Source organism: Gopherus flavomarginatus, chromosome 12, assembly GCF_025201925.1.
Source record: "Gopherus flavomarginatus isolate rGopFla2 chromosome 12, rGopFla2.mat.asm, whole genome shotgun sequence".
NCBI classification, from domain to species: Eukaryota; Metazoa; Chordata; order Testudines; family Testudinidae; genus Gopherus; species Gopherus flavomarginatus.
The window spans coordinates 45,711,831-45,724,382 of NC_066628.1; the positions used below are offsets into that span (position 1 = coordinate 45,711,831).

At 38.8% G+C, this 12,552-nt stretch overlaps 1 protein-coding gene across 4 annotated transcripts in view; it reads left to right on the plus strand.

The window, feature by feature from the left end:
* CEP112 (centrosomal protein 112) overlaps positions 1-12,552 on the plus strand; it is a 288,709-nt gene that overhangs the window by 121,515 nt on the left and 154,642 nt on the right. For all 4 annotated transcript variants that reach the window (XM_050920643.1, XM_050920641.1, XM_050920642.1 and 1 more), the window contains exon 18: positions 11,619-11,754. In XM_050920643.1, the coding sequence (XP_050776600.1) occupies positions 11,619-11,754 (136 nt within the window). The remainder of the gene's footprint in view (positions 1-11,618; positions 11,755-12,552) is intronic.

Consider the following 12,552-nt stretch of genomic DNA (forward strand, 5'->3'; position numbering starts at 1 on the left):
GTCCCTGTTCAGGTAGACTCTGAGCTCTCCTTCAGAATGAACTGCTTGTGAGTCACCTACAGTGGAATGGATCTGTGCAATCACTCAGGTTACTAACCTTTCTGTAACTATTTTTCCTAATTTATGTTACACATGTCCATTCCATGACCCACCTTCCTTCCCCTTTCTACTGGAGTCTATCCAGTAAGAAGGAACTGAGGGGATTGGGCTCCTCTCTGTACACCTGTGCTCGGTGATGAGAGGCAGCAGGGGGCTCTTGCACTGCCCCGAAGGGTACCACTGGGGAAAAAATCTCTGACATCTGTGCATTGGATGTGCACACAGCTATAGTGGAATGAACATGAGCAACGCATATCAAAGAACAAAGATTAGTAGCCATTTCTTACCCAGGAGGTGGAACAAGGTGACTGTTCAACAGCTCTGAACCAATGGTACTGTAGCATTGGATAGACAATAAAGAATGGATCCCATTCAAGCTATAGAAGGTATTTAAGGTCAATTTTCGTTACCCACTTTCGTATTTAATTAGTTTAAACTAGATTCAACGCCTTAGGAAATATGCCTGGAAATGTTCGTGACCACAAATACGTGATTATTGTCACTCATTCCAAAAACCGGCACCCTTTAAATAAACTAGAAAATATACAGTAAAACGATGAACTGGTCTAAAAAAGTGACTCACGATGAAAGCTAATATTTTAACAATAAAAATATCAACCTGCCTACAATATCTTGCATTCAATAGTGCTTTTCGTTTTAAAAGATCCCAAAACACTTTAAAATTTTCACTATGTACATGGAACTATATTCTCCAGGGAATATGAAAGCATTGTACAGCAATGCAGTTTAGGACAGAAGGTGAGCAAGAATAGAGCTTCAAACTAATACTGTACTTGAGTCTAACTACTCAAGTTAGAATTTGAACAGGACATTGGGGTTACTAGCTAGACTGCATAGAATACTTGTCCGTCTAGGCACCAAGTATGTAGTAAGCCATGGGTGGACTTGTATTTGGTAATTTTATATGTTTTTCAATATTTTATGACATAAATAGCAGAGCTGATAATGTCACACAGTAAGGCTTTTAGCGTCTACCTTTTGAAGAAAGTACAGATTAAATTTGAGAATGACACTGTGGAGAGTATTTATTTAGGAGAACCATTATCATGTACAGTTTGTTTGCTGTCTGAGATCATAAGTGATGTTCTGGGAATTCAGGTATGCTTTAAGACTTTAGTGGCTGTATTTGTAAGTTTGTAATTAAGTGTAAATCTCCATACTAAATGCCTGCATAGCCTATTGAGACTAGCAAAGAAGACTTGAGTTCTACTGGATGGCCTTCTTTGCTGCAACAGAAACTTACAATGTTAAGGAATAAGTTCTTGAGAATAGGATATTCTGGTGTTTTAATTGCTCATTTTATTATTTTAGTTGTTGATTTCTTTGTAATCTTATGCAAAACTAAAATATCTTTGTTTTTACAAACAGAAGAAAATGGATGAAATTAAATTTTAAAGCTCTTTCCACAGCTTTGCCCTCCATAAATCCGCAATCATGCATACCCTGATACCTGACAGTGGGGCTCAAAATGGTTTTGTCCATTGTCAAGAACGCATTATCCAGTTTTTAAAAGAGAGAGAGAATGAGAGACTGACTGGAAGTCGGGATATTTCAGGTTTTTTTAGCTAGTTGTTGTCTGTGTGATATTGGGCAAGTTACCTAACCTCTGTGCTTTTTCCTTTTCCCTATCTGTAAAATGGGCATAATAGTATCTATTTCACAGAAGAGTTGGGCAGTTTTTGGATGTTTTTAAATGATTGTACTCAGTCCTTGAGAATTTACCTGATTAAAGAAAAAATTCAGGAAATTCTGACTTAAAAATTCAGTTCTCACTATTCTGCCACAGAGGGCCACAGTCACTTTGACGTTGACCCTACATTCATTGACATGATGTATAATTATATAAATACTAGTAGCTGGAAATCTGTGCTGTCCCACTGGTGTAAAGTCAAGTGTTTTTAAAAAATGGCTGAGAACTTAAAAATTGGGTGGTAACAGACTGTGAAACCCTGTGATGAATGAACCTGATGATATTCTAAGCAAAAAGAGCTGTCAGTCATGCTTGTAGCGGTTTCTGTTGCTTCTCACTAACTCAACATTCTAGGCTTCAGAGTGCTGTTGGGAGTTTATAGTGAGTGTGGGGTGTGGCGTTGTGTGGGTGGTGGTGTTGATTTGTGTGTGGGTTGTTTTGTACAGGAAGAGTTGTGTAGATCTGTGTAGGAGGTGAATGAGGGATGTGTGTTATGGTCAGGGGCATATGTGTTTGGGGTAATTGTGTATGCTGCTGATAGTTTTGTGATTATTTGTGTCTGAGAGATTGTGCTGGGAGATTTCTGTTGATTTGTGAAGGTGGCAGTTGGCAAAATAATCCACTCATTTGCGCAGTCTCCCTCATACATCCGATTAAATTGTTATGTGCTAATTAGCTGTAGAATAAGGATAGAGAGAGTCTCTCCGGGGCACTTTTTTCAGGTTAGAGCCCTACTTCTGCACCTCTTTGAGTGGAATCCCATGGTTCATCTCAGTGTTAGACTGCATCAACAGGCTACAGAACCTCCTGTTTACCACCTGTATTTACTTACAGCAGGTCCAACTGGTTTTGGCCCCTGCGATAGGATCCTTTCCAGGACCTGTGACCCAAGCTGGTAAAAGCAATGACAGAAAACAGCTTGTTCAAAATAAATTATGATTTATCCATCTATAGGAACATCACAAGTAGAAAGAAAAAGGTTAAAAGTAAAAAGAATCTATATGCCTCTTAATCTTATCCTTTCCTTGCCCGGCAAATGTAAAAAATCGGGATGGAGGTGGGGGGTAATAGGACCCTATATACGAAAATGACCCAAAAATTGGGACTGTCCCTATAAAATTGGGACATCTGCTCATCCTACCATTTAGGCAGGTTCCACTTATCCCAGTCACCCCTGCTGAGTCTGAGGTTCAGCCTGCATCTCTGCAGATCCTCTCTCTGAATTCACAGACTGTCTTTTAACCATTTCAGAGTTCTCAGAACCTGGTCCATACTGGTTTGTGAGTTTCTCCAGAGGGAATCAGAGATAATTTTCCAACCTTAAATTTCCTGTATTGTCCATTTGAGCACAAAGCAATTAAAGTTGTGTAGAGTCATTAGTTTTGTTTGCAGGAACCAAGTTAATTGACTTCATACTTAACAAGCAAACCATTAAACATCAAACCCACAGATTATATAAATATATCATTCATAAAAATTAATACACCCATGTTCTTCAAATGTATGTCATAGGAAGAGATAGGAAGATATATGTATAAATGGCATGTGTTTTGCCACCACAGGTTTAGCAGAAGTGGACTTCAAATATGGGTTGAGTGTTTTAGGTGAGAGAGAGAAATAAGATTCATTTTTTAAATCTACTTCTCCTTACAAATGTACTTAACTTTTATGAATGGATTTTAACAACTGGGGCAGTCAATGTTTGCACCGTGCTTGCAGTCTGTTTTTCATTATCTCATTAGATAGTTGTAAATCTACCTCCTTTCAGCACAGCCAAATTGTTCTTTGTGCAACTAACCATATTGTTCTGTGTTTATGGTATTCATCTCACACCTGATATACTCTTCAAAAATAGCTTTGGGTGTTTTTTTCTGTCTGCTTGGCCACTCAAAGGTAGAGTAATAAGGGAAATTGGAGAATTCCCTCCTAGTTCTGTGGCTCACAGCCACCTACATAAGAACAGCCATACTGGGTCAGACCAAAGGTCCATCTAGCCCAGTATCCTGTCTTCGGACAGTGGCCAATGCCAGGTTCTTCAGAGGGAATGAACAGAACCTAATATATGGTTGAACCTAAAATGGGTAGCTGCATGAGAAGACTTATTACGTACTGGGTGCTTCCGTTGAGTACCCAATTAAGCACACATTGTTTACATAATGCTTATTACATAACAAAGAGACCTCTTCTAAAGAAGGCTCTTAACTATCTGCCACAAAAGCCAAATTTGTATTTGCCCAATGCTGTTACAGCTTAGGGTACATCTATACTAGCTGCTGGATCGGGGGTAACGATCGATCTATCGGGGATCGATTTATCGCATGTAGTATGGATGCAATAAATCGATTCCTGATCACTCTCCCGTCGACTGCTGAACTCCAGCTTGGCAAGAGGCGGAAGCAAAGTTGAGGGGGGAGCCGCGGCATTCGACCCCGCTCCATGAGGATGCGAGGTAAGTCGAACCAAGATACGTCAACTTCAGCTACGCTGTTCTCATAGCTGAACTTGCGTATCTTAGGTCGATCCCCTCCCTCCCTCCCCCCCGTGTAGACCAAACCTTAGTGAGGGCCTAGGCAGAGTTAAGGTGGTTATGAAACCGCATGGGAACTTTAACTGAGAAGTTCCTTTTGCTTTGAAAGGAGTGCTGCATTTGAACTCAAAGCAATTTTTCCTCTCCTAGTCTAGCTGAGCTGTGTTGCTGTACCTGGATGGCACCGAAGTGTGTGACACAGCAGTTAAACAATAGGTTTTAGGCAGTGTCCCTCCCCTCCACCCACCATTTTAGACCACATTGCACAGGACAAAAGGGTGGGAGTTATAGAGAAGATCTTTCTATATTGTTGATACTGGCATAAGAAAACTCAAAGTGGAAACAGTAAGTTTTATGGAAGTAATATCCCAGAGCTGTTTTAGCTGCATTATCTTTTAATACATGTAGGGGAAAAACAAGGAAATTGAAACAAAAAGGCATTAAGTTTCCAAAAGTATTTGAGATGTGCTAGAAACCAAATGTATATTAAATACAGTCTTTTTATATACTTTTAATGAATAAACTATTGAATATTTACTACCCATCTGAAATTCTCTTTATTCTTTTGGTACAAAAGACATTTTAAATCATGAGGAAATTGCATTGAAAAGAATAACAAATTCATAAGTCTGGAAGCGGTCTTGAGAGGTCATCTAATCCAGCCCTTTATGCTGACTCAGAGCCAAGTATACCTAGACCATCCCTGATAGTATTCGTCTAATCCAGAGGTTCTCAAACTGTGGTCCATGGACCACCAGTGGTCTGCGAGCTACATTCATGTGGTGTGCGGATAGTTCCCTTTAAGGTGTGTGCCCAGGCAGCTGCATATGAGAGAATGAAGGGCCACCTACCTAATTAGTGGAGCCATGCAGGCATGGCTGCTATAATTAGACGCATTGACCCTGGAGAAGTCGCACATGTAAGGTGAGGTGGTGGCCTTGAGGGGAATAGAGGGTAGGTGGAAGAGGGCAGTGTGGTGCGAAGAAGGGATGTGGGGAATTTGAGATGTGCAGGGCTGCAACTTTCCCCAGCTCCAGGGCTGCGGCTGCTGGGAAGAGACGGCCCTCCTTCTCAGCCTCAGCTCTGTGACTGTTGTCGTGGGGAGATACCACCCTTCTTCCCAGCCCCAGCTCAGGGGCTACCATGGCAGGGGAGAGAGGGAGAGACCCTTCCCCCTCCTTCCTAGCCCCAGCTTGGGGGTTGCTTCGGCGGGGTTGAGAGAGCACATCCATCAGATTAGAAAGGTAAGACTATTGACATGAAAATATGAGTTGTGTGCTTTTATTTGTAGAACAAAAAAAGTTAATTATTAAGTTTTTTTATAGTGCTTTTATCCAAAGTGCTTTACAATAGTTAGCTACCATACAAACAACATTTGGAAAGATCATTAAGTGCTCCACCGAGACCCTCAGCAATTTTCAAGTGGTCCGCGCAAAAAAAAGGTTGAGAACCATTGGTCTAATCGATTCTTTAAAACCTCTAATGACAGGAATTCCACAACCTCCATTGGAAGCCTGTTCCAGTACTTAACTGTCCTTATAGTTAGAAAGTTTTTCTTAATACGTAACCTAAATCTCTCTTGCTTCAGTGCAACTCCGCAGTGATCTCTGGGTATTATAAATTACTTTGTTTTCTTTTCTTCAGTGTTGTTACCTTTTTTAACTACGCTGGGATTGTGAAGCTATTATGGCTTGCTGTCAGCATGCCACTCTCAGAAACTAATGATGATGAAATATTCCTGTCATTATCCATATTGTAGCTGACTGGTAGCTGATGTGACTATAAATAACCAATGACTAGATTGTGGCCCTAAGCAAGTGGATGGTTCTTAAGCCCTCACCTTCCCAGGAACATCCCTAAAGGCACTGGGACTTAGATGTCATACCTCTGACTAACAGTCCATCCTCTGCATCTTCCTATCTCCTGGGGAGTAATAATATTCTTCTGGCCAACACCATTGGTAAATTATTACTCTCCTGCACTGGATCTGCTCCAATGACAGTGTGTGGGAAATCTCCATTTAGTCCTCACTAAGCTGCTCCAGGGGTGGTGTAAGTGGGTGAATAGCCTTGCCTACACCTAGTGGCATGAACCTAAAGTCATGGTAGCCCACACTAGGTTGTGTATAAAAGTTGGGTTCTTAATCCATTCTTATTCCCCTGAACAGCCACATAATCTAAGTCAGAATCTGATCCCAAAATTAACATAATGGGCATTATCTAGCTTCCATAGAAAAAGCTCTCAGTAATTTCAGTAGTTGCCAAATGCCTACGTTAGCCAAATACATCAATTTTAAATGGCAGGAATACTTAGCAGAAGGTAGACTATGCTAATGTGTTACTTTGAAAATTCTTTTTCTTTATTTTTAAGGGAATTGAAGTGGCTGGCACATGACAAATCTCAGGCCTGTAAATGAAGCCATGTGTGTTAATGCTGTCTTCACAACTATTTTTGGCATAGAAAACATGGAAAGGGAGAGAAATTTTGCCTTACTGCGGCATGTTTCACACTGCATTTTAGTACATACACCTTGCTCATGAACTGGATATTTAAGACTGTTCTCTGTGTCTGTACCATTAGGCTTCAGGAAAACACAATCTTCTGAAGAATACATCTTTGTCAAAGTGATTCCTTCATCTCCATTTATAGGTTTCACCAACCTTTATAAGCATTAGGCTGCTCAGTCCCTATAAGTGGGATTCCACAGCTGCCAGAAATGTAAGAGGACTTGGCAAAGAACTGACATAGTCATGAATCTGACTGACTGGTATCATTTTAACAAGAAAACATTAAGGATTGTTATGACCTACAAATTTTCAATATTACTGAAAAACCCTATAAACTACAAATTGTGTGTATGCTGAGCAGTGGAGATACAGAATAAAATTAATCACCGAAGAATGGTGGGGGGGATGAGAGAGAGAGAGAGAGGGAATTCTGAAATGTCATAATGAATGGAAGATTTTTGTTTGGTGGGTTCTTTATTCTGAGAATGGGTGGTTTATAGATTGGCTTGTCTTCCCTACCCTAGGTTACCATTCTGTCACTGTTGTCTTTTTATTTAACTTTTTTTATTGTGTCATATTGTGGTAGGCATCCAAGGCCCTTGGGAACCTTACTCACAATAATACTGGTTCATACTACATCTGAGAGAGCCTCTTGAGGTTATTTTATGTCATGTAAATCGCTGGACCACCACTGTTTTCTATTGATTTGATTTATAATACTGTAATAGCTTACTGCATTTAATTATTACCTCCAGGAAGACATTCTAGAAGCCAAGGGAAATGATTATGTTGAAGCACTAAGGAAAAGTAAATAAAAACATTTTCTACTCCATTTATAAATACACTTCACAGTGCTTCTTTCTCAAATTGCCATCCTAGACTTCATAGTCAACTTTAACTGCGATGATTTGTGCTTGTGTAAGACTTCTAGTTCTGTTGCCTTACTCTTTATACATTGACACAAGAGGAATTTGCTGCCTTTTTTATAAATAAATTGGGGCCGAAGAGTAAATTCACCCTTTTTTTATATTCATGCCGGCTCAGCTTTAGGGGATTTGAGTGATGTAAGTATATTGTACTGGGCCCCACAACTAGTACAACAGAAAAAATAATCTTCAAAGTGAATATTTTAGTGCTTCATGCAAAGCACACTGCTCAAAGTCTGGGGAAAAAAATAAAGCTGCTCTTACATTTGTGAACCACAGTCCATTGTTGTACATGTTTTCTAAGCTCCAATATCAATCTTAAATGTATAACAAGTAGACAGTACTGACGCCCACACCCTTGAAAAAAGTGAAGTCTTATTCCTGATTATAATGAGCATGTTGTATCTGTTCATGGGATTAAATCCTTGAAAGAAAGGAAGGTACATAAAATCAGATTTCTAAAGGTTAAGTAGAGTTCACTGCATTTATTTCATAATATATCAGTATGAAACTCTAGTCTTCAAGGAAGTAGATTCATGAAAACCAATTATGAAGTTCTCTAATAGCATAAAGACTGACACCTCCTTTTAAATTTAGTTTTATCATCACATTATTGGGTAGACTATGAGTTCCATTGTCTCTTGTCAATTATCAGTGGGGATATGTTTGAATAAGCTGTATGTTTGTTTTTACTTCTTACCTGGAATTGATGCTAAGGCTTCAGATGGACAGGAGGAGTAAATCGTCTCTCAGGATTCAGTCACCTAGAGTAGGGGCCCTTGGGGAGGATTAGAAAGACATTGAGGTTCCCCTCACCATGTTTCCTCTAAATGAGTTCTCCTAAGCAGCACCTTACTAGTGGCATTTTGCTAGGATCTCTCCAGTTTCTCCACTTTTGTTACTTCACTTTAAGGAGGTTCTACAACTCACAAGGACCCAGCAGAAAATTAATTCAACCTATGCTGTATTAATTTTCCTGTAGAATCCCAGTGGGGCTGGAAGAAACGGGGGGAATGATGCATGTTCTTCTTATCTCTGCTTTGAGTCTTCTCTTTCCCCAATTTCTACATGCAGATGCCCCGTCCCCCCCCCCCATGCATTGCATGGATTTCAGGGGGATGATTGAGTCTAGATATGAAAGTAAAGTATCAGGCTCAATGCATGACTCAACTGTCATGTGTCACGTGATAGTGGAATAGTATTCTTGGCAATTGAGCCACACTCAGTACATAAGTTCTGAGAAATTTGCCTGTGTTTTTGTATTTATAAACTGTATGAAATATCATTGAATCCATAGCTCCTGACTATCATATGGTATGGTACAAATTAAAACCTAGAAGTTCCGTCTGCACACTGAATCTAGAGATAAAACCATATGTTGGTTTTGTGCCACTTATCTGTGTATAATCTTTTGAAAGGGAGAATGGTTTAGCAGTTCAAGCATAGAACTAGGAGTCAGGAGTTCCGAGTTCTGTTCCTGGCTCAATCACTGACTTGCTGCGTCACTGGACGAATCGCCTAAACTTGCCGTGCCTCAGGTTTCCTATCAGAAAAATGGTGCTCCCTGCCTTCCTCACAGCAATATTTTGAGAGTAATTCAATAATGATTGTAAAGCATTGTGAGAATCTTAGGTGGAAGCTACCATAGAATCGCAAAATGTTATGAATCATCATTATTTTTCTATTTAAAGAGTGAAACATGACAAAAACAAAGGAAATGCTATTAAGTATATGACAATCTAAAGAACTTTGGCTTCTTGGATTTAATTAAACATGTGAAAAGTGTGCTAGTGTAAAAGAATGTGGGGAGACCTAAATTGTTCAGACAAGATCATAGGGAATGCCAAGGAGGGTGAGCCAATTTAATATGTACATAGTTTTAAAAGTAACTGAGAAGCAATATTTAATTTCATAGGTTAAAATAAGGGACTGTTACAGAAATAAAATAATGTTTGTATAAAGAAAAAGCAGCTGGTACTGGTTGTTTGTGAAAAGAACAAGCTACTGGTATGTAAGTGGGTTGGAAATGTGGTGTATTAAATTCATGTAGAGAATTGCATCTTTACGCAGTCCATAAAAGGAAACTAGAAAATGGAAATGTTTTGGCATTGAGCATAAAGAATGTTTGCCTAAGGGTTATATATACCAGCTAACAATATTACGACGAGAGCATGAAAAGGCTAAGGTGGTTAACAAAGAAAAATGGCATAACTGTTTTCACCAGGATATTTCCAGTGTATTACGTGAGAAAATCTAACTAAGTACTCTAATTAAAATTAGCATTTAAGTCTTTTTGTTGTGCTCAGTTCCTTTTTTACTTGGAGGGCGAGGAAATAGGTATGCTCTATAAAACAGAATTCCCAGTCTCCTTATGTCTGAGTTGTCCTACAGTAGTACAGGTCAGCAGAAATATAGGGTATTTTTTCAAATATATTTTTGTTGTTACATGACCATTTAGTTTTCTGTGTGTATTTAGCCATAACCTACAAGAGTTATTTGATCTTTTTGAGGTTAGAATCCTGTCCTGGTCCCCCAACTTGTGAAGATTTCGAATGCTTTCTTTGTCAAAGTGTGTTATGAAAGCAATAGAAGCGGATGGGAATGCAACAACTTCCAGCATATCGGAGTTGGCAGCTCCCAGACCTTTATTAAAAGATTGCTTGTTGGTATATTGCAAGCTCAGTGCTGGCAAGGTGATGAGATAGGTAACTTAGTTGGTCTTTTCCATCTCTAACATATCTGATTTTGATGGCAATCATTTCAGTCAAGAACTGGGATATTCACCATAAGGGGCTACCCCTGCGTATAAAATGAAAATGTCAACCAGAACTGCCTATTAGATGCAGGCCTTGTTTTAACTATTTTTCTGTTACCATTTATGCTACCGTGCTGTGCCTCTCTATACTAAAAGATGTGTCTATGATCTGACCTTTGATATTTAAAATGTAATATCCTTAAGCATTTTCTATTAACTAATTTTTCTTCCTTTCAAAAGTGTGCATCAAAATGTTTAAAAATTATTTATGAATTAGGACAGTGATATGTCAGTACAGTGGCAGATGCTTGTGATTTTTTGCTTATGTCTGTATTTACATATGTATATCTTGATAGTTTTGTTACATCTTGATAATTTGTAAATATTTTAAAAACAACAATGCAAATATTTGTACAGACTCCTAAAAATAGTAGTTCATTTGTTGATATATTAAGATACAGTGCCTTGGGATAATAAGACTTGGAAATTTAAATCATGTCAATTCTGTAAAGGCTGAATGGAAGTCATAGTATTAAGGGTTTTCACTAGATTTGACTGTGCAGGTACTATATGCCTCATGTTTTCAACACTTAACATTTTGATATATGCCAGACAGTTGAATAATTCTCTCTCTCCCTTGGCAGAGATGATACAGGGGATATGATCTTGGTCAGTTAATGGAACAATACAGTCTTACTGCAAAGCCTTTTTTTTTCTTATAAATATCAGTGGAAGATACATTATAGTTATTGAAGGAAAGATTAAAGAAAAAGTTTATATGTGGCACAATAAAGCTGTATCATTTAAGCTGTTGTATCTTAATTGAAGGCTTTGAAGGTGGTGTTGGTTTCATGATATCCATATAGGCTTGCTAAATCCAATAAGAGAAAGTGAAAATAATTCTAGACTTCTTACCCAGGTTACTGTTCTGTTCTTCAAAGTATTACTGAGGAAAGTTTGGCATAAGCTGAGACAGAAAATTGAAACCTGAATACTATTTTAAACTGATAGGGTTAAAGGCCTTTCTTTTACACCAGCACACTTGTTCTTTTATTTGATACTTGAACTCTGAAAATTTTCTGTGACTTTCTAGGGAGAAGGAGGAGCAGCTGACTCGGGTGACAGAGGTACAGAGGCTGCAGGCCCAGCAGGCAGATGCTGCCCTGGAGGAGTTTAAGCGGCAGGTGGAGCAGAACTCAGAAAAAGTCTATGCTGAAATGAAACAGCAGGTGAGAAGGTCACAATGCCAGCCTTTCTGAAACTCTGTCTCAGTAGGATAGCATATTCTGATCTTATAATGCCAGAAACATATTTCACTTGATAGTGCTACATCAAAATCTTTCACAATGTAGTGACTTTGCTAGCAAGTCAGAGGGGGCTGTTAGCAGTTGATTCATCTTTATAAGAAAGCCAGAATTGTCATTGTTACACAGCTATCTATAGTTGTATTGCTGATTAGAGCTTTTCCAGGATTCAGAGTAAAATGCGTTAGTTTATATACTTTTATGGAACAATGTCTATGCTTTCCCACTCTTTCAGCTTTCTCTCTCTGGCTATTCTTTTAGGGACATGTCATTCTCCTATTAATGAGAATTTTGCAATAGTTTCAATGAGAACAGAGCCAAGCTCATTCTAATGGTGGTCACTGATGAGCAGATGACAACAAAAGCCTTTTTCCCACTTGAAAATTACTATTAACAATCATTTATTGACATCCTACTTAGTGTGATAGTCATTTTACAGAACAAACTGAATTAATGTATTGGCCCAAAGGAGCTTAGAGATATCACACGAGTGAAAATAATGAACAGTAGAGTGGGAAGGGATGAGAAATAAAGGTACATGGAGTGGCCTACTAATGTCATAAAAATGCTTATGGTATCTCACTCCGGTGAATTGACCTGATCCATTCTGCCTTGCCAACTTGCCTCTTTAATGGGAAAATCCAGTTGTTTCTTATTACAGGATGATGTAGCATGAGACTTACAATGGATTTAAGCGGCAACTGGTGGTAAAGCACCTTGGTG